General features: G+C 41.0%; 1 protein-coding gene across 1 annotated transcript in view; it reads left to right on the top strand.

Annotated features, from left to right (window-relative positions):
- The window catches only part of UGCG (UDP-glucose ceramide glucosyltransferase), a 60,829-nt gene that overhangs the window by 12,530 nt on the left and 21,257 nt on the right, over positions 1 to 27,042 (top strand). The window contains exons 2-3 of the mRNA XM_075594044.1: positions 3,869 to 4,010; positions 26,751 to 26,853. Of these exons, the coding sequence (XP_075450159.1) occupies positions 3,869 to 4,010; positions 26,751 to 26,853 (245 nt within the window). The remainder of the gene's footprint in view (positions 1 to 3,868; positions 4,011 to 26,750; positions 26,854 to 27,042) is intronic.

Here is a 27,042-nt window from a genome sequence, read left to right as displayed (position 1 = left end):
TACATAAAGTACAAAAATAAAGCATCATGTAACCAAAGCCAATTTTAATGTAGCCAAGTAGCTGCTACATATTTAATGAGTGTCCCTCACAGGGAATACCAACAACAAAACAAAAAACAAGCCTGAGGAAAGGGCCACAGGCCCAGAAATGTTTCACTTTGTAAGTATGTGTCCAAACTGTTAACATCCTATGGGACTCTGCTGAGTTATTGTTTTTTTGGTATACCCTGTGAGGAAAACATTAAATAGCAGCTACTTGGCTGCTTTCAAATTGGCTTTGGTTACATGATTCTTTATTGTTGTACTTTACGTATTGTTGAGTGCTGGTCCATTTTCTTTACTGATGTACTGCCTAAATACCTGGTCACCTGACCCAGGGCCCTGAGGTGAGGCTTGCCACTTTAACCTTTTCAGTGGCGGGAATCCGGGGGCACTAGACTGCCACCGGGGCCCTGGCACTTCCACGTCATGGGATCGCTCCTGAAGCAATTGCGTGACGCATCTGTTCATACAGGAAACGGAAGTGGAGGGGATTGCGCACTGTCACAGCGGACTGCCCGATCACATAGAAAAGAAGCATATGTCCATGTCTTACCCGGTACATCATAAGGGTGTGGAAAAGGTTAACATGGAGGGGATGGAAATTAATAAGGTTCTAAGTGCTTCTACTTCATGGTACAGGTTACAGTGCATTAGCAGGCTTCAGTGCGATCTTCTGTGCCAACATTGCCAGTGAATCCTATGGAAACACTGATATTTAATGTTTTACTGGGATATGTTGTGTTTTCTGGTGGAACAAAATCACTTGCAAAGTCTAATAATACATTGCACTGCTGCTTTTATAATTTTGCAATATAACATGTTATTCCATGTGATTTCTCATTACCAAAGGGTTGCTTTTCCTTATAATATTGTGTACCTAATTTTTATTACTGCACAGCAATTGGAATGTTATATTTTTATAGCTGAGGACATTTGCCTATTGCTTAATTGTCGTACTCTGCTGAAATTCGCTGAGCTCTCAAGAAGACTCAAAGCAATTTACAGCCGTGTTGTCAGGGGACCAACATCCAATGGCCTTGTGAGTTTCCTTAATAGGGTTTGTAGTGTGCCAGAGCCTATTCATTGGCTTTCTGTCTGTTTAATCTGACTTGCGTGCATGGCGTGAATCCAGCAGCCGTCTTTCTCTGCATTACATGGAGCCTGCCATGAATTGTTTGTGAATCTGATGTTAAGCAGGGTTTCTAAACCAATCCTCAGGGCCCTGAGCCTTAGGATAATTGACGAGTTTGTTGTTGGTCAAGATATAAATAGGTAAATATGTATAGGTGTGTGTGTGTTTTTTGTGTATCTTTGTGTTATACTTCAGTAGTTTAAATAGAATGTAGGCTCTCGGAGTCTATTGAAATTCTATGAAACGTACATATCTGCCTGGGAGGAGGGTTAATTGTTTCTCTACAGATAAACCGTTTAGATTTCCACTCTGGGGACCTCCTGCTTTCCAAGATAAACCTCCTGAAGTGGCTGATAGTACCAGCCACGGCTGGACATGCAACATGTCTGTTTAAAGGTCCCACTGGCCAATACGTAGCTGGGGATGTCATTCCTGGCGGCTTCCTATTGGCCCGAGGAACGTGGGACCTTTTTTAAACAGGATTCAGATACCGGCAGCACCTTTTTTAGAGGTATGTATCTCAGAGCAGAGGTCTCTGCAGATGAACGCAACCTGTTTCCTACCTAAGGTGGGTTTTTAATTAAAAAAAAAAAAAAAAACTTTTACAATCTGATAATGGATGCTGCATGGTGTAGTGCAACGTTAGAATATCTTGAGTAGTACAACAAGCATGTACTGAGTTGTTTGACAGTGTTTTTATGGTTTGTACTAGTTTATTTTTGCCTTTTTTTTTTTTTAATTTGCCTGCAGTCTTATGCCAAATACAAGTTGAAGAACCGGTATAAAACACTGTGTGCAGTGTAGCTATTGACAGCATCAAAGCAGCATAGATGTTTCTAGTTTTAAAACAGATATGTTTTGAATATTTTGAATATTTCAGTATACAATCAAATAATGCAGCATTCTGCATAATGCTGGAGTGAAAATTGACCTTGAGTGACCGACCCACTGTGACTGACCACAGTGCATTAGTTGGTTGCTGTCCTATAAAAATGTGGATAACGTGTTATAAAGTGTGTGATAAGCATTTTATCAGAGCAGCCACTTTGTATTTAGGATTGTAGGGTAGTTGAGGGGGGGGGGGCTAGCGGGGTAGAGAAAGAGAGGCACATTTCGGTGCTACACTTACAACGGTGTTGCAAAAGTATGGAACGCAGTGTTGATAGGCAAACATAATTTAGATTTGATACACTTGGACACTTACATTGTTTTTTTTAAGTACGATTATCCTTGGTCTTTATATTGTAGGCCGATCGCTTTATTTGTTCACAATGTTATAACTGGGTGGATTTTATTCTAAACAAAGAACAAATAAGAATTTCTAAGTTGAACTGTTCTACAGCAGGATGTGGTCACGTCACATTTTTTTGCAAGGGGGTACACTAACACATTTATAGGGATGCAAAAGAGGGGCGCAAAAGAGAAACAACAAAGAAAAAATGAGTTTAACATAATACAATTTATATGTAAAAAAAATGGAACACAATCACTTGCATAAAAAATGAGTGGATCATGATCCGATCATCCAAAAGCTCCACTGAGGGTCGGACTCCGTTTCCCAGAGACCCCGCTATCTTACAAAGTCCCAGATATTAAAGGGCACCGCAGCGGTGAGGTCATACGCAGCGACGTGACGCGGAAGCAGCAATCCATACTCCGTGAGGACGCCGACTGCAAATTGTATCTAGCCCCTTGTTACATCCTATGAGCTGGATTTTTGCCCTTTAATATCTGGGACTTTGTTAGATCGAGGAGGGGGGGGGGGGGACGGAGCCCGACCTTCAGTGGAGCATTTGGACAATCGGATCATCATGATCCACTCATTTTTTATGTAAGTGTATTGTGTTCCATTTTTTACATATAAATTGTATTATGTTATACTAATTTTGTCTTTGTTTTTCTCTTGCGCCCCTTTTTGTTTTTTTGCATTCATGCATGTGCCCCACTGATCACGGGAGATTGGGAGCAGCAAGGAGTACTACATTGACTTTGGAGAGATAAAGAACTAGGACAGCGCGCGCACTGTATTTTTAAATACATTTATAGGGATACAAGCCGTTTCCGTATTGCCTAATGAATTGGTGTAAGTGAGGATGTTTTAAGGTGCATTGACATCAAAGAAAAGACGTAAAATATTTTCACTTTAAAAAAAATATATATATTTTTTATTTAAAGGGGGTAACAAATTTTGAATTAGTGTTGCAGTTTCACAAATCCTCAGTGTACAGTGCATTTTCTTTCCTTCTTTGTACTTCTATCTCCTTACTTCATGATTAACTCTTGTAACATGAGTTGGGTTCTTCTCTCCATGCAGCTTCTTTAGGTTTCTCGCTTACAACCCTTTAGGGCGTCTATAGTATTTCTTCTAAATGTATGCCTTGAATAAATCAATTGCTGATTACCCCAACACATCTATAAAGCGTGTCACTCTCCTATGGTATTTGTACAGTATGTGGCGTGGACCCTGAAGAAGCTATGGCCGTTGATATACAGTAGCAGAGGGATGTTTTATTACACCAGTTTGGGACCTCGGCTGCAATTCTTGTAATGCTTGGATCTCACACTGGCATTTTAGTAAATGTAGAGATGAACAAACCTGCCACACAATGCCAAGGATACCATGTTACTGTCATGGTGTCAATTCGAATAGTTGTACCGGTGTTGTGTGTGTTTAACAATATTTTATTGTTACAGGCGGCTACACTTCAACAAGAAGGCGTCTGACAAGCAACCATACACGAAGCTACCTGGAGTTTCGCTTCTTAAACCACTGAAAGGGGTCGACCCGAACCTCATCAACAACCTGGAGACCTTTTTTGAATTGGACTATCCAAAGGTATGTAGACGCTGCAGTTTTGTGTATGGCGGAGAGATTTGAATATGATGATTACATTGTACAGCTCAACCCCATTATAACACGATCCATTACAACGCGAATCCGGTTATAACGCGGTGCAAGCGTGGCTCCCAATTTTCATATTTATGAATACTTTACAACACGATTATTGGTATCCTAAATACTTTATTGTACGATGCATACAATTGTACATTATATCTAATGCGATACGGTTATAGCGTGAAGTGATTCTTTGGACCCCCAAGCACAGCGTTATAATTGAGTTGAGCTGTATATTGCACTTTATATCCCATAGCGTAATAGCTGTATGATTAACAAATCTACTTGTATGGGACATTATGCTCTTCAGTAGGTCTGTGGTTTTCCGTAGGACCCTGGGCTTCTGTGAGACTTCACCAGGATTTCTCAGAGATCAAATTTGGTAACGGTGGCCATTTTATCTTCCCATAGCTTTTCATATAATTATAAAAACGTTGTTGTGTCAAAGATTGTATATGATACATAAAGCTGTTTATTTGGGAGATGAGTCCTAACGCAGCAATAGAATAATTGAGCTGGTACTCCACAAAGTCACTATACGTTTCTATGTACTTCCACAGTCACCATACATTTGTGAACGGTTCCATAGGTTTTAAAAGGTTAAAACAACTCCTCTTGGTGAACTGCAGGTGAAGTTTTATAGTGCCCATTTTGTCATAAATGGCTTTACAGAGATTGTAGACAGGGTGATCTAGAAATAGCTTTGTAGACCATAGCTCCATAAATGGCTTTCTAGATCAAGACCCCTTTAGAACCTGGTAGATCATTTTGGCTTTGGACAGCTCCTGTAAATGTCTTCATGCAAGACCCTTGATCATACGTTGACATGCAATCTCCATTCACCTACGTATCTTGTGAAGCATCAGAATGATGGGTAAAATGTTTGCAATCTCCAACTCTAGACAGGTTGTTTCTGAAAATTAGATTTAAGATACCCCCTCAGCAACTGTTTGTTGTTTTTTCACATGGAGTGTCTGTTGTGAAACCTACATCCAATACCTTACTAATTTAGAAACCGTAGTGACAGCCAATTGTAAAACTCTCACCAAATAATGATTTATAGCAATTCATTGTACGATATGAGTAAATACATTTGAATGAAACTGAGACAGATCCCCTTTTGTTAACCACATAGCCTGTTTAAAGCCTGTAGTAGTTTGTTGTGATCGGTAAGCAAGTGATTTGAAATGTTTAACATCCTTTGTGTAGAGATAGTAAAATAACTATTGGAGCCAGGGCATCCCTGTTCCAAAGAGCTTACAGTCTGTAGTGCTGGAGCAATGTGCTACAAGAACCATTGACCATGGATGAAACGATTTGCATATTGTCCTATAAATATAACATGGGCTTTAATTTAGCCATAGCATTGAAAATCTAGTAAAAGCAGGACTGTAAAAGTTTTTTTTTTTTGTGTGTGTGTGGAAATAACAAAAGACAAAAATATCCAATGTGACAGAAAATACACATGAGAATACCATCATTTAAGTATTTTACTAAGTAATGGTCATTTAGTTAAACCCTTCGGCTAAAGCGTTATAAGCCTGCAGCCACTTCACGGCATGGCCACTATACAGGTCCTAACACTACCTGTGACAATTCTCATTTACCTCTACAGTGGTGGGAGAAGGGTCTCAATAGACTGTCTTGCACAGGAACACCTGCTACTGAAAAAGTGGGCAGGGGTGAGTTTAAGCCCAGGGAGGAGGAGCCAGCAACCTCCAAACAACTGTTACCAGCTGACCATTAATGAATACACAAACCCTGCAAGCTCCAACCCCAGTGTGGGTGGGTGCTCGTGTGTGTGTGTGTGTGTGTGTGTCTAAAGGAGTGCTACTGGGCAGGGCCAAATGTATACAACAAAAGTAAAAAATATCCAATGTGACAGAAAATGTATAGTAAAAAACTTAAATGATTGTAGTCTCACAAGTAAGGGTCATTTTAGTTAAACTCTTTGGCCAAAGCGTCATAACCCTGCAGCACGTCATGACGTGTGTGTGTGTGTGTGTGTGTGTGTGTGTGTGTGTGTGTGTCAAGATGGGGGGAAGGTTAGATGTAAAAAGTGTATTTTGGGGTGTATTTAATAAGCACCGATCTGCACAGAAAGCCCCATTCACTTCAATGGGGCTTTCCGTGCCGATCAGAGCTTCTAGAATATGCCCCTTTGACTTGTGAAGTCTGTGTAATTATAATGCAGTAAACATTACCAGTGTCTACGGAACTGCAGTAATGTTAAACAAAAACCTTGCTTGCGGAGCAAAACTTTGAGGCGTCATCTCTGCCAAGATCAACACTAGTTTAGCCACGCCTTAGGTTAACAACACTGCTTCCATTGAATACAGCTCACAAACGCTTTTGCGTGTGCACTATTACCTGTGAAAGTTAAAATGTTCACCAGCTTCACAGCTCAAACCATGGACTTACTTTGGCAGTATGCAGCTATTAATGTCCCACTGTGCAGTGTACACAGGAGTTGTGATGAAGGAAAACCAGTCATTAAGGCCTCAATTATACCAGAAACTGCAGAGCGATCCAGATGTCATCCTAGTGACGCAGCGGCGTTACATGTGGACATGCAAAAGCCATTTGTAGCACTACTGCAGGGAGACATGGCAAGATCCTCTCTTTTTTGTGTGTGCAATGTGTGTGTAGTGTGTGTGTGTGTGTGTGTGTGTGTAATGTGTACTGTGTGTGTGTGTAATGTGTACTGTGTGTGTGTGTAATGTGTACTGTGTGTGTGTGTGTGTGTGTGTGTGTGTGTGTGTAATTTTTAATGTGTGTGTGTGTAATGTTTAATGTGTGTGTGTGTGTGTAATGTTTAATGTGTGTGTGTGTGTGTAATGTTTAGTGTGTGTGTGTGTGTGTGTGTGTGTGTGTGTGTGTGTGTGTGTGTGTGTGTGTGTGTGTGTGTGTGTGTGTGTGTGTGTGCATAATGAATGTGTGTGATTGGTTTGTTCATATGCACTGTGATTGGCCCGAGGCAATCACGTGATGCAGCCGTTGTCTGTCACGATTGGTATGTGCGCTTTCATTGGATTCTATTGCTTTGTTTTGAAGCTGCGTCGCGCCATGTGGAATCGTCGGCAATTTCTGGTATGATTACGGCCTAATGCAACACCTCATCTCCAATTGTAAACGTGTTGTATAACGCAAGAGGTCTCGCAGCTTTTTACATTTTAGGTGTGAAAAGTAATTCCCGATAGCACCATAACAATTCTGGAATACACATTACTGTCTATATAGACTAAGCTCTGACCAGCAAGGCCCTTAGTACCTCTTTGTATCGTCCTTATTATTATTTGTATGTAAATGTTTATGTAATATACAGAATTCTATACCGCACTGTAGAATATGTTGGCACTTTATAAATAAACGGTAATATTCCTTTTAGTTGAACTAATAAGGTGCTTAAAGCAGCAGATCCTCCTCGCCTGTCGCTGCCACTGCGCCACCCCCCCACCCTCACCCCACACCCCCACCCTCACCCGATTCCAAACCAGGCTGGGTCTCCGAGCTGAAACGCATTCATTTCAGCTCTCGGAAACTCCTGGTTCCTGCAATACTTGCTGGTAAAAATAGCGCTACTCAATTTACTGTCTGGTATTTAAATTCTTCCCCCTCCCACCCTTTGTCAGTTGGGCAAATGGGAAGCCGAAATGGAAGACATTGCAGCTTCCCATTGGCCCGTGTAACGCAGGCAGTTTAAACTTCCATTTATTTTTTTAATTCCTCGTGGAGGGGACAGGAACGCTTTACTTTTACTAGTCTCACTCCTAGCGTGTTTAAGCTCCCCCTTCTTCCTGCCCTGGTAATAATAGTGGGGTGTGGAGGATAAATCAGCCCCCCCTCATACCTCTAGAGGGGGAAAAAAAACAGAAGGGGAAACTGCTGCTTTAAGAAATGAATGCTGTATTGATTAAAAAAGTTCAATTATCAGAGCCATTTAAAAAATCGAATTAAAAACTAAACCGTTCTTGCAGAACTTACTCTGTAGTACGGTATACTGTAAAACGGCATCAATGCAACGGGATAAATCCTTTAATCTGTTGATTGTTATAAAAAGTAAATGGTTTCACTTCTGACAGTGTACTTACTGTATATACCTGCAGTGATGCTTTACAATAAGCCACCGAATGTTTCTTTCCTCACCCTTTAACTGTGCACTGGACAGTAGCAGTATGTTGCTGCAGTAGCATATCCACAGCGGTTCAACAAATCAAACCGTCAACTAGATCTTCTTTCAGTGTTTGTAACCTTTATAAGAGTACTTCAGCATTAGGTGATCCCTTTTACTCTTTGGACTAGCAATTAATATTATGAGACACGGGCTTCCGAGAGCTCTACTCATGTTTAATTTACAGTTTATTGAGAAATTGTGACCAAAAAGGAATTGCCGGCAACTGTACACTATTTCAACGTCTGCCTATAACAGATTTGTAATTTACACTTAATTGATGGTTTACGTTGAAGGGTAACGTCATTTTTTTTCCCCATCTTCGAATGTAGCCATTAATTCATTTTCTAGGTTGTAAAGCATCTAAATTCCTTCTCTCTCAGTATTGCAACCCTGGCGATTTTATGGCGTCAAAATATGCAATGGGTTCTCAAGCCTACAGATAATGTCTGCAATAAACTTGTGTGGCGCTGAGGCATCACAGCTTTTTTTTTTTTTTTTTTAACTGTATTTCTTCAGAAGCTTTGCTGTCGGCACCAAAAATGAAAGGTAGATGTATTAAAAAAAAAAAAAAAAAACACATTTTGGAGAGAAAAAACAATACCCCTCCCCCCTTTAGCTGCCAGTGGGTTGCAACACTTTGCAAGACAGGATACATTAATGAAATATGTCGTGCATATCTCATCTACAAATGTGTTCTAGAAGAATTTCAGGCAATGCCCCCAGGCTGTTTTTCCTTTTTGGAAGTGCATTCCTGTAGAAACAAACAGGTTAGAATAAGCAAAACGAGGGGGAAGTTCCCAGCACTAATATTGGTAATGAATTCAACAGGATAATGGATATGCCAGTTGATCATTTTAATGTATAAGTAAATGCGTATGGCAATGCACACAAATGCTGAATGTGCGTCAAGTGTATATAGTGTGTAGAAAAAATGGTCAAATGACAATAGACAATGTATTCACAGTAATGTGAAACTATCACACTATATATAATGCAACATGAGGACAGAGAGGGGGAAAAAGGTATAAAGGAATAAAGGGGGCAACGTTATGGGCGGGGGGTAGCCCCTTCAGGCCCGTTCCCAAAGACAGATTAGATCAAAGGTACTTATCTTAACCCCTATGGTAAAACCTCCCTATGACGTAGGATATAAGTATGTTCCTTAAAACGTGGCTACACAGCCTAAGATTGGCAAGGCAACCCAGCACAGCACTATAGCCAGTCTAACCTGAACAACTGAAATCAAAAACAGCCCCCAAAGGCAATGAATTAAATCAGTCAGGGCACAAGGTACCAAACAAATATGGAAGTTCCTTATGAAGAATGTAGAGTGCCTTGGCTTATTTGAGACAATACCAATTGCTACCATGTCAGTGTAATGTTATGTTTTTGTAGAGATCTGGTATCTTGCACAAAACCTTATAGGATCCCTCAACAGTGTCAATGTATCCCGGGGCAGTCAGACAAATGGTGTCTGTTTTGCAGCTGGAGATGGGGTCAGAATAAGGATTACACTGCTCACAAAGGAGCCATGTAAAGCCTTCTCAGCACATGAAGGATTTCAGGCTAGCACACAGTGTAAGGTTCTTTATATTGTTCTGAAATGTCTATTACCTGAGACATTGCAGTTTCCACAGAAATGGCCTGCAAATGTAGCCTGCGTCATTGCACCCGTTATCATGCTGTAAGACCTGAAATTGCTCAATTCAGCAACGAGCGGCTCTGTTGTATTGAATTCCAATACCCGTTATCGCGTGATCTTGACACTGAAGTGCCATGTGATGCGCTTTAACCCTTTCACTGTCCCTTGAGTACCTCTCAATCACGTGACGGCTCCTTGCATGATCCCATAATGACACAGTCACTCCTCTTCCGTTTCTCTGCCAGTCAGATCGCAACACTGCGTCCTCGAGGCCAGGGGTGCGCAAACTGGAGGGGGGTGGGGGGCACGTGAGATTTTCATGGGGGTGGTGGGGGGGGGGGGGGTTGGTGCTTACAGAGGCCCCACACTCTTCCCCAAGGCATTTAAATTAAATACAAAAAACAAAACTGTGCGCTACTACCTAACTACCTATAAAGTTTAAATGTATAAATATATACAGTACAGTGACTATACCATCAATTTAGTGATAAAAAATTTATAAAAAATTAAACCACAACTCCCACAGTGAGATAATTATACATTAAATAATAAGTGCCACATAACCGTGTTGGGGATAATGGCGTCTGCAGCTGTAAACGCAGGGGTGGCTCAGCACCCCACACACTAAGAGAATGGAAACAAAAGAAAACAGCGCACAACGCCAAATAGTGAAGCAAATTCAACAATATATTATAGAATTAAAAAGGGGGTAATATATCTGCGTACATGAAAAAAGTTGGTAAAAGGCATGTAGTGTGTATCACACTGTTTACCACTCGGCAGCTGTTATCTGTAGATTCAGGTGCTTGCTTCCCTCTGCTGCTGCAGCTCAGTTGATTCTGGGGCAGGACGTCAGTCTTTTCACTCCCAAGGGGATTTCACTTCATGCAGCCAGGTTCAGCAGCTGGTACTGGGGCTCGGTGAAATCGCTCCTGCTTCCTGGCCGATATGAAGCTGCTCCTGTACCTCGGCAGGTGTATCCTCTGCACAGAGGTTAAAACGCAGCTTGCTGGGGTGCCCTCAGCGTGCCACGATGCCGCTCCGTCGCGGGACGCTGTGTAATGACGTCACTGTCTACACAGCAGTGGTGGATTCAATAGGGAAGTTTGAACAGTCTTACAAAGTCTCTCACAAGTGTCCAAAACAGCACACAGGATGAAATAAAAACAGGACAGGCCAATACATAGACAAAGGCCAATGTAAGCAGATATAAGGCAATAGAATGTTACATCCAACTAGTTTCGTAGAATTATTCTTCCCTGAAGAAGTAGCTGCTCTGTTGTATTGAATTCCAATACCCGTTATCGCGTGATCTTGACACTGAAGTGCCATGTGATGCGCTTTAACCCTTTCACTGTCCCTTGAGTACCTCTCAATCACGTGACGGCTCCTTGCATGATCCCATAATGACACAGTCACTCCTCTTCCGTTTCTCTGCCAGTCAGATCGCAACACTGCGTCCTCGAGGCCAGGGGTGCGCAAACTGGAGGGGGTGGGGGGCACGTGAGATTTTCATGGGGGTGGGGTGGGGGGGGGGGGGGGGGGTTGGTGCTTACAGAGGCCCCACACTCTTCCCCAAGGCATTTAAATTAAATGCCGGGGGAGTCGCTCGGGGCCTCTGTAACTTCCCTTACCTTGTCTCCGGCAACGCGGCGTCATTTTATGCCGGAGACAAGGTAAGGAGGGGGGTGCGTGCAGGGGGGAGAGCAGGCAAGGGAGCGCAGACTAAAAAGTTTGTGCTCCCCTGCTCTAGGCGATGAGAAAGAACCCCACGACATAGCTATTCTATTTCTTAAACCATCATGGTATCCATTGCGTGCTATACCACATGACCTGGTAGCGTTATGTGGCCCTTTAAAAAGTAAAGCATTATTGGATTTTTTTTTGAAAGGCCCCCAAAGCTTCTCGTATTCACATGGCAACCTCTGCTGTTTTATTCTAACTTGCTCCAGCCCACACGATATCACTGAGCTGTTTTCCATACCGACTTCAAAAAAAGATGCACACCAGAATCTGAGATCTGCCATTAATGTCAATTGCCAAATGGGACGCAATACCGCGGATCGTGCTTTGTTGACTCTCAGCCGAAGTCTTGCCCTGAGCCTGTCTGAGACGTACTTTTAGGGGTCCTGTGTGGTCAGGAAGTGGAAGTGGTTTAGCGACCATGTGAAGTTTTGGGTTCATTTTGGAATGGGGGGGGGGGGGGGGAGAAATCTCAATGAGGGACCAAAGTAGAAGTGGTAACAGAACAACCTTTTGTACAGAATGAGGAAGAAATGTAAAAAATAAACAGAGTGAACTACCCCTTTTTAGATCATACAGCATTACCCTGTGATATTGGTCATTTTCGCCATATAGTGTTAATATAAAAAGTTGTTATAACGGGCTCCGGGGAAAGTAGATCGTCGTACCAGGTAAAAACATAGTAACAATTGAAATAATGCGTCTGCTGTGTCAGGATGACGTAATTTATATTCTTGGATTTTTAGTGTCTAAATGAACTGCTTGATATTGAAGTGTGAGGAAAGGAAAAAAAAAATTTGAGAAGTCCTGGCAGCTCCATCCTGCATCACGACTGGGTCAGTACACGTGGACATGAAATCCCGGGCAACGCCGGGTATATAAGCTAGTGATATATATTCCTCAAGAGGTGTGTGTGTCCTTGAAGGTCCTTCTAGGTCCTTCAAGGATCCATGTATTATCTATCTATCTATCGAGGAATAGATATTAAGAATTAAGAGCACCATCCATGCGCCAGAGTTTTTTTTCCTTTTCACAAACTCTTTAGGGGTCTGGATAACCCCATTTTTACTCCACCTACAGGATTACGCTGCCAATTGCGCTTTTTGACTATTCTTAATATTGGTAACTGTAGTGTGTGTGTGTGTGTGTGTGTGTGTGTGTGTGTGTGTGTGTGTGTGTGTGTGTGTGTGTGTGTGTGTGTGTGTGTGTGTGTGTGTGTGTGTGTGTGTGTGTGTGTGTGTGTGTGTGTGTGTGTGTGTGTGTGTGTGTGTTCAATCTACACACGCCTATATACTATCACATTTTAAGTTCTAGTGGGTGAAAAAGGTGGCAAGAATCCCCTATATTTATATTAAATGCCTTTGTGGAAGTGTCTGTAACAGCCACGCCCCCACCCCCCACCTGAAAATCTCACGCCCCCCACTTTGCGCACTGCTGTGCTAGGGGATAATGGTGAAATGCAGGGTTGCAGACCTGTCTAAGATGTAAATGTGCTCACAAGTGATCTTTTTATTTGCTATATGCAATACGGTGGAGGTTTCTTGTTGCCTTTTTCACCCACCATAACTTAAAATGTGATGGTAAATCCTACAGTCTTGAAAATTGCAAAGCCAGTACAACCAACTTCACACTGATAAACCCATAATGGTCGAAACATGTCTGTGAATGGTTTCTCTGGCTTTGCATCTGATTCCCATGCTGTGCTTAAAAGCTGTGTTAAGTGTGCATTAGCTTATAAGGGTTCAATTTGCATGCCATTTCCCAGAATCACTTGCTGCAGTGGGAGCACTGTATGCTAGGTGATAATGGTGAAAGACAAGGTTGCAGACCTGTTTAAGACATGTGAATGTGCTCACAAGTGATCCTTTTTATTTGAGATAGATATGTATATATTCACATTGCACACTAGCGCCCCATTTTCTCTGATATTGAAGTGTAATTTCAAATGCATCGATTCTTCGAGTCTGTTGAATTTTGGAGTTGACTATAAAGGAATGCATGAAAGATGATTACAAAAATGTTAACGTATTAAATTAATTAGACCTGGTTAAATGGGACAAGCGGGGGAAAAAACATAATGATAGTATAAATACACATTCAATTACCAGTATTAACGTTACAACCGCAAATGTACGTAAAGCCAAGTTTATATTATATAGAAGGAGTTCTCCACTCCATGTCCCACCAACAGGTCGGGTTTTAAGAATCTGTGCTCAATTAAGTGGCTCTGTCATTTTGATTGAACCTCCTGTTCTAAAGCAGGAATATCCTTAAAACCTGACCTGTTGATGGCACTTGAGGACTGGCGTTCAGAACCACTGTTGTAAAGAACAATCTTTATCTCCCCCACCCATAGATTAAATTTTTTTTTTTTTTTTTTAAGTTGCCTTGTTTGTTTTGATGGCTATCATGGGAATCCATGGCAAGACACATTAATCCAGGGGTGTGCAAGATTTTCTAGGGGGGGGGGGGTGCTGCGGTTGCAGATGCCCTGCGCTCGTCCCCGAGGCATTTAAATTAAATGCTGGGGAATCGCGAGAGACCCCTGCAATATCTTCTACTTCACTTACCTTGTCTTCGGCAACACGGCATCAAATGATGCCGCTGGGTCATGTGACGCGTCACATGACCCGCAGCGTCATTTGACGCCGGTTCCTGTGAAAGGGCGCGAGCGCTGGGGCTGAAACACAGGGTGCCAATGATGGATTAAAGCTGGGGTGCACAACGTTTGTGTGCTGCGCCCCCCTGCTTTAATCCATCATTGGTACCCTGTGTTTCAGAGCTTAGTATCACAGGAAAGCATTTAAATACTTAAAAAGCGGCTCAAAAGCGTTTCAAATAGGACTGCAACAAACATAAATCAAATTTAGCACAGATGACGGCTTCAGAAAGAAACACAGGATCATTTTTTTGTGTTAACCTATCTTTTTGGCAATTTTATTTAAATGTGGCCAATATTTAGCACTGCTATTTTCAAAGGGCATTTGTTTGCCCTCCTAAAACAACCTGCTCTTTCATTCGTTGAGACAAATGCAAGAAGCAAATGGGGATGATAACATAGCCTGGTATTTGTCTTCTCCTGAGGGAGATCCGTGGAACATTATAATTACATTAGAAAAAATAGACCTTTTGGCGTACTTAAGTTTACATGTGTAGGCAAAAAGGAAACGGGAGAGGAACATGAATCAATGTTTATTTCATCATTACCCTGAAGAAAAACAAAAAAAACCTCCAGAGCCAGAATAAGGACACAGCTGATGTCTTTTTCCTCACAGGAAATGGTCATTGATTGTACAATTCCTGTCTTGCCATTCTCTTTCATGCCACTGCAGAAAGTACATGGGATATTGGCCAATCTTGCAGACAGTGCCAAGGGCATTACATTTTGTATCATTTCTTGTTTGCTTGTTAACTCGCGCTCATGGTGGAAGCGGTATCGCGCTCTGTCTGATAAAGTGACCTTCACAGCGAGGAACTTGTCACAGGACCCTTTCTGTTTTTTGTTTGCCGATTATGCCTATTAAATCAACTTTTTACCTGCCTCCAGCCCTTTACCTTTCTCTGCTGTGCTCATTCTCTCTTCTACCAACATACCTTCGTATCTCTGTATCACGCTGTGATATCCTGCTCTTCATCATGTTCACTCTAAAAGGTCCAGTACTACTTAGCAACTAAATGTGAACTAAAACGGAAAAAATATAACCGGTAAATACTGTATTTGGCTTTAATTAAAGTGTTCAAATATGTGAAAAGTTCAGTCCCGTGAAAAGGTGTGACGGTTTTTATTTTCTGTGGGATCACTTTAATTCTCTGTCCTGTAACCATTTTGGCTATCGTTGACACAGAGGGAAGATGTAAGAGGGTTGATGCTTTTTCAGTGGATGAGCCACTCCACTGTCTTTTCACCAAGGAGAATCGATAAATATCTTAAACTCCTGCAAAGTTTTTCTACCAGTAGGAAATGAAAAGGGGCAAATATTTTAAAATTACGTGACATTCCTGCTATTTTGTTAAGGAATGTGAAGTGCCCAGATTTCATATATGGGATTCTACTTGATGTGCATCTGATGTCTTTTGTAGATGGTAATAGTCTCTGTCTTAAAATGCAGAAATTTGCACCTATGAAGTTAATAAATCCGTTCCCATCCTACTCCTACTGTCTCTTGCGTTCTCCCTACTATCCACTTAGATTGTAAGCTCTTCGGGGCAGGGACTCCTTTTCCGATCGTTACTTTTATGTTGCCACGTGAAACGGTTTTGGTCACTTTCTTGGCATTACAATTGTATCGAGTAACTGTTGTGGCGATATTTAGAAAGTGACTTGTAACAGTGAGACTCTTCGGTCGAGATGCATCAAGCCGAGACACTAGGCATCGCACCCCGATTTGGCGGTGACTTCCATTCAAGTCCATGGCTATTACTGGCAAATCTGGGTCAGATGCACTGCGGCGCTGCTGGATGAATCCTGGCATTAGATGCGAGATGACTACTACTTTTCAGTAATTGTGACTTTCTTTCCTCCTCCAGCCCCCCCCCCCCGAGCTTTTAGGATTCAGTCCCTTCTTGGACCAAATTTTAGCAAATAATAATTTTCTTATATAGAGCTGATTAGTGTTCGCGCTGGGATTCGAGCCGGGTTACCACCCTTCAATGACAGTGACATTACTACTGCGCTACTCCTTTAGCACAGATATATTTGACAGTTCCACACTGTTCCACTGGGTATTGGTTTAAATAAAAAAAAAAGGACGTATTTAGAAATAGTTTGTGAAAGCTACTGCTGGGAACCTTTGCAAATGTTCTAACCTAGAGGTGGGTGTAAGGTTTTGTTGGCCACTCTGCCTCTCCCTTACCATGACCTACTTGCGAGGGAATTTCCAATAATCTGATGATTTTCTTGCGGTTTTAGCGACAATGTGTTTATAGATTGAATACGTCACTGACATTTGTTAACTCTGGTCTTACATGGGAAAAGGTTCATTGCACAGGCTAAAACCACAACAACCACATTACTGACCCGTTAACAAGTCTCTGTAGATCAACATTCGTAAAGCGGCGGGAGAGCATAGAAGGGAATGCTGAAATGGCAATTGAGGTTGCCATGTGAATGCCTCTATATAATGAAAATATAACATTGTGTTCCTGCACTTTTGTTACTTGCCTCTATATATAATGCTTCCAGGCCCTTGTTTCTAAAAAAAAGTCCAATGGTATATAGTGATGGGAAAAACAAGATGTATTTGTAAATGCACCTTTTTATATTTGAAACCAATCTCTTTGGGCTGTCAAAGTGGACTTAAAGCTGCCGTTCAGTCAATATCCTGCATGTGTGTTTTTTTTAATAAATCAGTTCTGTAGTAAGAAAAAATACTTTTAGCATTTTCTGTTTTTAAAAAAACAACTTTGAAAGACCAATTTTCTTGTATTCTATTTTAACAACCATTTGCTAAGGCACTGCCCCTTCATGTCCTGTCACAAGCCCTGGCACACCCCTTTGTCAGCACTGCCCTCCCTCTTGCACATGTCAGTGCAGGAGTGCTCATGAATATTCATGAGCTTCCACTGACGGACTGAAGCAGAATATAAACAGATCCCTTCACTAATTATGTCACCAAATTTCGCCGATCAATACATGGAGAACGAATTGACCTGCAGCTATACAGTTCTTTAGGTAATTAGAGATTGCACACATAAAACTATTGAAGTAAAAAAATAAATAAAAAAAAAAAAAAAAGACTGAACTGCAGCTTTAACTGGGTGTGTGTAAAAGAGATCGGCAACTTTGCACCCAGTTCTACCAAACTATTTGTTTAGGTGTGTACATTTCCTATTGGAGGCTGTTGCATATTACAAGAGACACCCACTGCTTTAATGTGACCAGCACGTAGTGCTTTTTCTTCTTCTATATATAGTTCTTATAAAGACACACCCAATATAAATGACATTTGTTTATTTTAATTGTTATTTTGCAGCATCTGCTAAAAGCTGACGTAGCACATTACTCAGGGTACGATGGATGATTCTGTGGCCATGACACTAAAGACCCGGAGAGATGAGTGTCTCTCTAAGTGGTATAAAGCCACTGCTTTTCATGCTAACTCATGTGTTAATTTATAGATGCATGGATTTCGGTTTTCCCTCTGCTAGTCTGTATTCCTGCATTGACCTGTCAGATATGTGAGAACTTGCCATCATTTACTTTGTCACTGTTTCACTTTGATTCTATAAAGTTACTAACTTTGCAAAAAGGTTCCTCTAACTTTTTATGACCTAAATATTCTGATCATTTCCCTGAAACTTGCCTAAGTTCTAGCGACGTTTGCAAATTTAACCATTGAAACAACATCCAGTCCCTGAAATCTGGCTTTCTCTCTCACAAAAAATGTATGCCCTGCTTCCGGAATGTAGTCTCTCGCTAACCAAACTGCTTGCCAACGTTTGAAACGGCTAAATGTTCGTTGGTGGGGACAAAAGGTCAAATTTCGCAAGGTTCGAGAACCTGGGCAAAAAAAAATAACATTTCACATCTTTATGCCAGACACTTGTAAATTGCTGGCATCCCTGAATATTGCCACACTGGGCTAAGGATTCTTTTTGATTCATAATCCATTGCGCAAAATGAATGTAAGGTTACTTCAGAAAAAATATTTTCGCATGTCTCAAGCTTAATTGTATGATTCCCATCCTCATCTAGGCAGGTACTTATCATTAGTGATGTATGTATGCTTAATTTCTAACCATTCCCATCCACACCTTGAAACTGAATGCATGAAGTCACTGCCTATTGCAGACTTCTTTCGATTCTTGCAGTGATTCATATATTTTTGGACATGTATTCTTGTTCAGACATTCCTGATGTTGTAGTAATAGGACAAGGTCTTTTTTTTGTATGAAATGAATTGGCTCATTAGGCTTTTCAATTTGTTTTTATTTCAAGCAGTAACTATGAACTTGTCGTGACCCTGGCTGCTTTAAAGTAGCAAAACGTGACATCTTATGTTTTGTTTTTTTTTTTAAATTGAACTATTAATGACATTTTTAATTAATTGTAATATACTGAGAGCATCCTTTGATTTTTGTAGAAGGTTTTAGCCTACCTCTAAGCCAGTGATTCCCAACCAGGGCTCCTTGAAGCAGTCTCAGGGGTTCCTCCTATGGACCACAGACCCCCCCCCCCCAATCCCCCATGGTGGTGGTGGTTTTTGGTATGTATTTTGTACGGTGGATTGAGTGAGAGTGGGGTAATTGATGGAAGGTAGGGGCGAGTGAGAGAAGGGAGGGGGGTGGGAGGGAGTGAGTGAGGAAAAGAGGGAGTAAGAGTGAGACGCAAGGGATAAATACATGCGAGGCGGGAGGGGGAGAGTTAGTGAGATGGATGGGAGAGAAATACATGGGTAGATTGTGGGAAATAATAGAGGTGGCTCGTGAGGTGTGACATTTTGTGACTGACCCCTGTCGAACCTATTATGTGTCAGCCAGTTAGGGGTTCCCCGAGATTTTTCGAAATACTTCAAGGGTTCCTCCAAACAAAAAAGGTTGGAAATCACTGCTCTAAGCATTGCAAAATCTTTCCAATACTTCCCCGTTTGTGATAATTTGTTGCCAATGTTCCCAGCAGTTTGAGCTGTAAACTGTAACAATAGTCAATGTTATCTTCGTAATATCAGGATACATTGTAGCTGCTGAGTTACACTGACTGCAGGATTGATTGAAACTGAAAGGCGGCCATTTCGATAGGCACACAATCAGGATTTTGACAGCTTTATAACAGGAGCACCAAACGATTGCCAGTTTACGTACGAATGTACAATTATACATCTTCGCATGCTTTACATTTAAAAAATAAGTAAAAGGGGAGGGGAATATAGTATTGCACTTTAACTTGCCTTATTGACAACACACTTTTGTTTAATAAGAAACTCATTAAATAATGTAGCAGTGTGCTATTATCCCTAAACTATTACACACTGTGTAGAAGTTATATTGCTAATATTTACACAAGTTATTGGTGTTGAATCCTTTTTTTTATTTTATTTTTTTTTGCCCAAGGTGTGCGATTTATTAATTATTTTGTACATTTATTCTACACTTTTAAACCATTCACTACCCGCTCTGCAGTGCATTTCAGATCGAAGTATTGGTATAGCATCTGCAGCATTCAATAGGGAACGAGTAGAAAATGTGTCCTTGAAATCAAGGTTACCCAGCCTCCTGTATCATTCCAGCAGTGTTAGAACAGAGCCAAGTATCTGCCAATGTTCTACATTAAATAGAGCCGCAGCAACCTCCTCCTTTGCATAGTTATTTTATAACGCAAATCTGTTTTATGTCATAAAGATGAGTTATTGATATCTTCCTTTACTTCAATTCATTGAATTCTGTAGCAATATACGGTATGGCAGCTGCCCTGTTTATTTTTTTTAATTTTTTTTCCAATTTTATTTATTTCAAAGCACGTTCTATCGGGGGATGGGGAAATGGAATTAAATAGATTCCAGGTAAACTATAGATCACTGGTGGGCAACGTGATCTACTTTTAAAGGACCTCATGTGACGCCCTTGAGCCCAAAACAGGGCTGCAAATTCCTGTTGATGAATACTGGTCCTCTCCTCTTCCGTACTTCAGTGGGGTATTTCGTCCGGAAACGGCCCAATCGGCCACTGTGGCGAATATGGAATAAGCCCCTTTATCTTAAATCTTGCATTACCGCTGGACACTTGCATGATTAAATCTAGCGACTGATGCATTTGAGAAGAAAAGTCAAACACAAAGTAGCATTTTTCTGTTTTTTGTTTGTGTTGATATGTAAACCGAAATGTGTGCTGGACAAAGGTGTTCAACCAGATCTTGCACAGGAAATGCTGCCTGTCCCCCTCCCCCCTCCCCCCACCTTTATATCTGACATGGACTTGCGGAAATCCTTGCAAATTCCAGAGACATTCCAGCCAGTCAACTGTTTTACAAACCAATGCATTGAGGCTCAATTATTGCATAGTTACATTGTCAAGTAGATTGAAAGACTTGTCCCTCAAGTTCAGCCTTTTTGTTACATTTGAATTTGTACTCATCCAATATTTGTATTTCTATCGATCCAGTGGAAGCAAACAAAACATGCCAGTGAAACATTTTCCAATAAGGGGAAATAATTCCTTCTAGAGTCCAGTAATGGCAATCCGATTTCTCCCTGGATCAATCTTTGTCCTATGTTTATCTAATTCAGCATACCCAAGCATACTTTTCTAGAAACATGTATAACATGTTCTTAAATGTCTACTGTATCTGCCATCTCACCCAAGCAAATTGCACAATTAGGCTTATAAGGTATATTGTTGACAACATGATTTTCTTCTGTCTGCATGTTAAATACTTAAACAGTACGGATATGACTTGGCCCTAGACATTACAAGCTAATGAGGGGATACGTCACCAGAGCATTAACAAAACCATACAAAAAATTAGAGCAGGGCTGAAGGGGGGGTTTCCAATCGACCCGTGGCAGACTGCAGGTTGCCCCTAGCTGGTCACCAGACATAGAGCATATGTATTAAAAGTTCCTGCAAAGTGAGGAAGGAGAGGACAGCTAAGGCATGAAGGAGCTGTCACTGGGTAGGAAAAGTACCTGATCGCTTGTCCCCAGGCTTACAAGGTCATGGAAGGGTTGCATTGTTTTATTTTGGTTAGGAACAGAAATGTTACAATGTGGTGTCACATTGTGCTGAAATGAGAGAATGCTAAAAGTGTGTCCGGTCCGGTGTGGGTCTTGGCTGGTATTGCACAACTGGTTTACTAAGTCCCCTTAACTGAAAATTGTAGCTCTGCGTCTGGTGAGGAAAACCAGTTTAAGTACATGAATAGAAGCTGGTTGCACTTGGTTTTATTAGGCTATTACCTAGACATCAGCTGTCATTTTTATGTAACATCCATATAACAGAGTATTTATAGATTACAAGCAGCTAGGGGAGGGTTAAAATGAATCGTCACAAATAGATGGTAAATTACCATTCTAATGGCACATCATTTGATACATTATGTAATGGTTGCTCTATTAGACTGGATTATTTCATTTTGTCCATGAACATTCAACAGATTCTTTGATCAAATCACAATTGATTTCCCCTTTTTTATAAAAATAATATACAATAATAATTGTGTTGTGTACATACATAACGGTGAGCTGTGAATCATAAAAAGCAGAGTAGTCCTATTTATAATTTCTTTAGGCAGAAATATTGCGTGTGCGTTCTATCTATTATGCGTATGTTTACCTACTGAATTATTTTATGTATAAGATTCTGTTTTAAAACTGTTACCCACTAACGTGTATAGGTACCGCTGACCTGTGGGGAAGGGTCGTACTCTAGCATCTAGCACACTGTGTAAGATGTTGAACGGGCTGAATTGACTGTTTGGTATAATAAGTATGTTTATGGTTTAAAAAAAAATTGTAGGGGAAAGATCAGCTGATACAGAGACCAGTTTCCTTTGCTCTGTCTTGCTTATACCGTTGGCCTGTTGCATACATACGTAATCCCTTCTGAGCCAAAGAGTTGCAATGTCTCTTCTAAAATTCTCATTGACGCTGGGGGACTTAGATCTTCATTTGTCTGCAGCTAACGAATGCAACCTTCTTTTACTCTTAATTAGTAGCTGGTGGCTATCAGAGTAGATTTCCTTTTTAATTAAGGTGTCTAACTGCACCAGAGGGTCTTGTTACCAGTTCAAGAATCTCCTTCAGTTCTTTCAACTGGTTGTGTTTGCATGCAAGCTTCATCAAAATTCCTCTGGAGGGGATGTGGAGTAGGAAGGGAAGCCAACATTTACACTAGTATTGGAGATGCACTTTCCATGTGTTGCACAGTGATCATTTCAATCCAGTCAGAGTTTTTAACATGAAAGATGCTGGTAGTTCTCCAGCACTCGGTTGTTGCGAGTCCTAAATGCGGAATCGTGAAGGACTGTTTTCATTTTGGTTGGTTTTCTTTTTTTTATTCTCCAGTGACGGTCAGTTCAAAATGGGCAACAGTGCAGAGGCATCCATGTGTCTAAAGCTGCAATGTGTGTGTTGTTTTTGGGTGGGTAAATGGACTTCGTAGTCGATGGATTGATGCCAGGAGACCGGTCATTATAATACCATTTTAAATTTCCAGTATTTTATTCTGGAACACTGAGGGTTAACAGGCATTTTTCAAAGACCTTTTTCTTCCATGTAAGGTGCATAAGGAATTTATTGACGCATACAACAGAGATGTGTAGATGATGGCGACAGGTGAAAGTACCCAGAGCTTAATCTGGGGTTATCAGGCCCACTAAAATGATGAGTATATTATGGAAGTCTGGTGACAGTACCCAGACCTACCAGAGGTCCTGGCGATCAGCCTCAAAGGAAACCCTACCTTCCGGAAATCCAAAATTGTGAGATATCTGGCACACTATTCAGTTCACAAGGGTGTGAAAGATTTATTTATGACCAGGGAACTCGGCTGATTAAATTGATACCAAAGAAGTTCATACAAAAGTAGAAGTTGCGCCTCCCAAAAGTGGTGTCTACATATGTATCTTAATTATACAAATGCAACAGTGGCATCTTCAATAAAGATATGGGACCTTTTCTATATTCAAGCACTTTTAATTAAAAACAGTTGTTTTTTTTTTTTTTCCCTCAAGCCATAAAGGTGTCGCTACCGATTTTTGATTATGGGCGGGGGCGGTTAGGAACAAGCCCAGAAGGCAGCATGGGATACCTCACCGCGGCCATTTGGCTGCTGCCGTTCTGCCACCGGGGCGCAATTGTGGGGAGCAAATTTGGAAGCTTCTGCTGTAATTGATAACTGTAACACCCACGCTAAGGTGGGACCTTAACAATTGAGCAGTCACATGGACTCAGGACCCCACTGGGATTCATATATTTATTTATTACGCCTCACGAACCCCCTGTAGGAAATCACTGCCTTAGGCCTCGTTCAGGGTGCTGGCTTCGGAGGGAGGGCGTGCTGACGTGCGTGCGGCCGTCCGACACAATGTATTTAAAGGGAATTGTGGTTGTCGGGGTAGCAGCTGCCCTGTCTCCGAAGTACGGAGTTGACGCTGGCTGCAGTTTCAATAAACAACCCAAGTTGTTTTTTGAAGCTGCAGCAGCGTCACTGGTACCTCGGCAGCCAATGAAATCATTCTTGAGAATGATTTCAAGACAGCAACTTCGATCCCTAAGCTGCTGTCTGTAGCCCCCTCCCCGCCTCCAACTCTTGAAAAAGTCTGCTGGGGAAGATGAACACACATCGCCCAGCAGACTGCCGCTCGCACACGCAAACGCCCGCCCTCCAACTCCTGCCTCTGGCACCCTGAACGAGGCCTTAGACTATGACTGTCTCCCCATGTCCCTCCTGTACCAAGAATCGATAATAGGCTTTTGAATGAATTTTTCATTTGTCCACACTGGGAGAATTGTGTATTTAAATGTATTTTTTTTTTTTAAGAACGTTGATACAAGGAGGGAGTCACTGCATCTTGTTCTGTTCCTTGTAGCCAAGTACAAGAATAACATCATTTTTTGACTTGTATTATCTCAGCCACAGATATGTAATGTCACCTGTGATTTAATTAAGCGGAGGAATATTTAGCAGTTGAGGTTAATATAGATCAGAGTAGGTTATTATCCTGATCACTGACGCCCAGATTACATTATTACGTCACCCACCTTGATGTGTCTATATATAGATATTTTTATTTAATTTTTTTTAAATAACCTTTGCATCCTTGATATGGGATCATGAGAGCTGTAGATAATCTTTCAAGTTAGTATACCTTCCCTTGTGAAAGAGTAATAAGAATCTCTTGATCAGTACAATTTATTTGCCAAAGACTCACTGTAGGTTGAAAGGTCACCAATATATACAGTATGTTGCAAATGGCTCTGCAATCTGAGGGTGAAGTGTGAATCTAGGTGAACCTAGAATTTCTGGTCCAATTCCCAGCCTCCGATTTTGTTAAAAACGAGAGAGCAGTCATTCTCACCAGGCTCTTCTTACAACAAAGGGCGATGACTCATTTGGGTATGTCGCACACCTTTCTTGAAAAATAAAAAATATTAGTGAGTGGTAAAAAGGAAACCCTGATTTTAAGATGTAAAATGGTAAAATGATATAGTACCCTGATTGGCACAATCACAGTTTATTTAATTGCCCCCAAAGGGTCAAAGAGTTGTATGAGGAATATCACTGTTTTACCTAGAAGCCAGAGTCTGTCCTGTCTATTCAGTAAGACCATGCTGGAAGAAGTTAAACCATTTTGTATTGGTGCATTGAGTCCTGTATGTGTTTATGGGAATATGTGCATCTTGGAAGTGGTGTGTGTGCACACTTTGGGGCTTTAAAGGTGCAATGAACCCTACTTACTGTGGTGGTCTCCTTTATGAAAGCAATTTTACCTCAGAAGAATGTTTTATTTTGAAGTCTCTCTGATTCTTTAGGCCGGGGCTCTTCAAGTCTGACGTGACCCTTGGCCTGTCTGCAAGTTGCTCTGGCAGTTTAGAGCATTTTTTCCTGTCACTTTATACCTAAAGTGATAAAATATATATAGAGATAGAGATATGGTACGGACTGTCACATACTGTACAGCATACCTGTGAGCATGTGACCTGCATATGGGTTAATACACAGCTCGCTTGCTGGCCCACTTGCCACCTTCCGCAAAGATCCCTCAAATGAACAAGATCTCCCCTCAATCCAACCCAATATTCCGTCTGTCACGGACAGTACACTTGTGAGCCCCTGAATTCTATATCAACCAGGGTTCATATAAACGGTTACTCTAGCCAACTCGCCTTTCTCATGCGCAAGGTACTTTCAATGATTTAATATTAACCCCCTTACTCGATTGCAATTATATGTTGCTACCACCCAAGAAATATCAAATCTGAAATTGTTTGCAGCGTCTAAGGTCCCTGTTTATTAACGAAAAACTATGCACATAATGCGCACACACATCTGTTGTAGGCAAATATCTGAAAATGTAAATACTCTCTATAAAGAGGCAAACTGTTCTTTCATAGCCCAACCAAAGCATTACTTATTACAGGTTAATTGTAATATATAAAAATACAGTGCTTAGGTTACAGAACAAAATTATTATAAGAACATGGTTACAATAAATGCAAAACCGTTACTTAAAATAAAAGGATAAAATAAACAAATCCCTATACAGCACGTTACCATATGTCATAGGTCCTTTCCCAAGGAGGTCACTGGAATAGAAGAGAATTCACGTGTTCTGATTCCAAAACACACGTCTGTTGAATTGTAACGTAGAATAAAAAGCCCTACTTTTAATGCCAACTTCCCTTCATTGAGCACCATAAGCCCACCCCTGTCGTAAATCAGCTACTGGATTGACAGTTTTACGACTTAGAAGAAAATTAAAAACAACATTTCTTGACGCTTAAAGTCTGACTGCATATATGAAAGACCACATAAATTAATTTTCCGAATACTTAGACGCCGTCTTGCATCTGTGCTCGCCACATGCACCATTGCATCTAAAATTTGACAGCCTAACGCCGATTTTCGCAGGAGAAACCGTTATCGGTCTTGGGCACCCATTAGTCATAAAGTGTGGTAGGATTTGATTTCTTATCGCAACAATGCAAAATATGTACCTGTTATTCAGAATAGGTGTCATCGCATGATGTCCTCATTTTTATTAAAAGGACACACATTTCGCTTTTAGTGGGCTATCGGTGATACCGCTATGTACATTAATGGCGCTATATAAATAAAGACATACAATACAATACCATACCATACCCTCCCCAATTCTGCCCACTATGTAGATCAGCACAGACGCAATTTATTTTGTATTTTTAGCAATTTCTAACCAATGTTAGCCCCTGAAGTACAAGATAGATTAAAATACTTGATATCCCCAGCCATTTCTATAACCCAGATGGTAGAAATGACCATACTTCAACGTTTTGTAAGCATTCATGTAATTTTAGCTCAGTATCAACATTGTTGCTGTACACTTTTGACCAGTACTTGTAAATGTTTTCTAATCCTGCATTAGCTAGATGAGTTTAAGCACAGACTATCAATGTTGCAATAACAATGTTTTTCTTCTTCCTTCCAGTTTGAAATTCTTCTGTGTGTGCAGGATCTTGATGATCCAGCAGTGGATGTATGTAAAAAGCTGCTTGGCAAGTATCCAAGCGTCGATGCCAAATTATTTATAGGTAAGTCACGTTCTGAAACCATTTCAAGGATTTTAAAACCACTTTGTCTTACTTTCCCTTTTTGTTTTTAAAACCCTTACAGTGACGTCATACTTAATCAATGTGAAACCTACTTCTATGTACAGGCAGTCCTCGTTTTACAACGCTTCGCTGTACAACGAATGGCTTATCCAACGCTATGCAATGCAT

The sequence above is a fragment of the Ascaphus truei genome, chromosome 1, assembly GCF_040206685.1.
Source record: "Ascaphus truei isolate aAscTru1 chromosome 1, aAscTru1.hap1, whole genome shotgun sequence".
NCBI lineage: Eukaryota > Metazoa > Chordata > Amphibia > Anura > Ascaphidae > Ascaphus > Ascaphus truei.
Note: the sequence above shows the minus strand (reverse complement) of the source record. Positions and strands in the feature narration are given on the sequence as shown.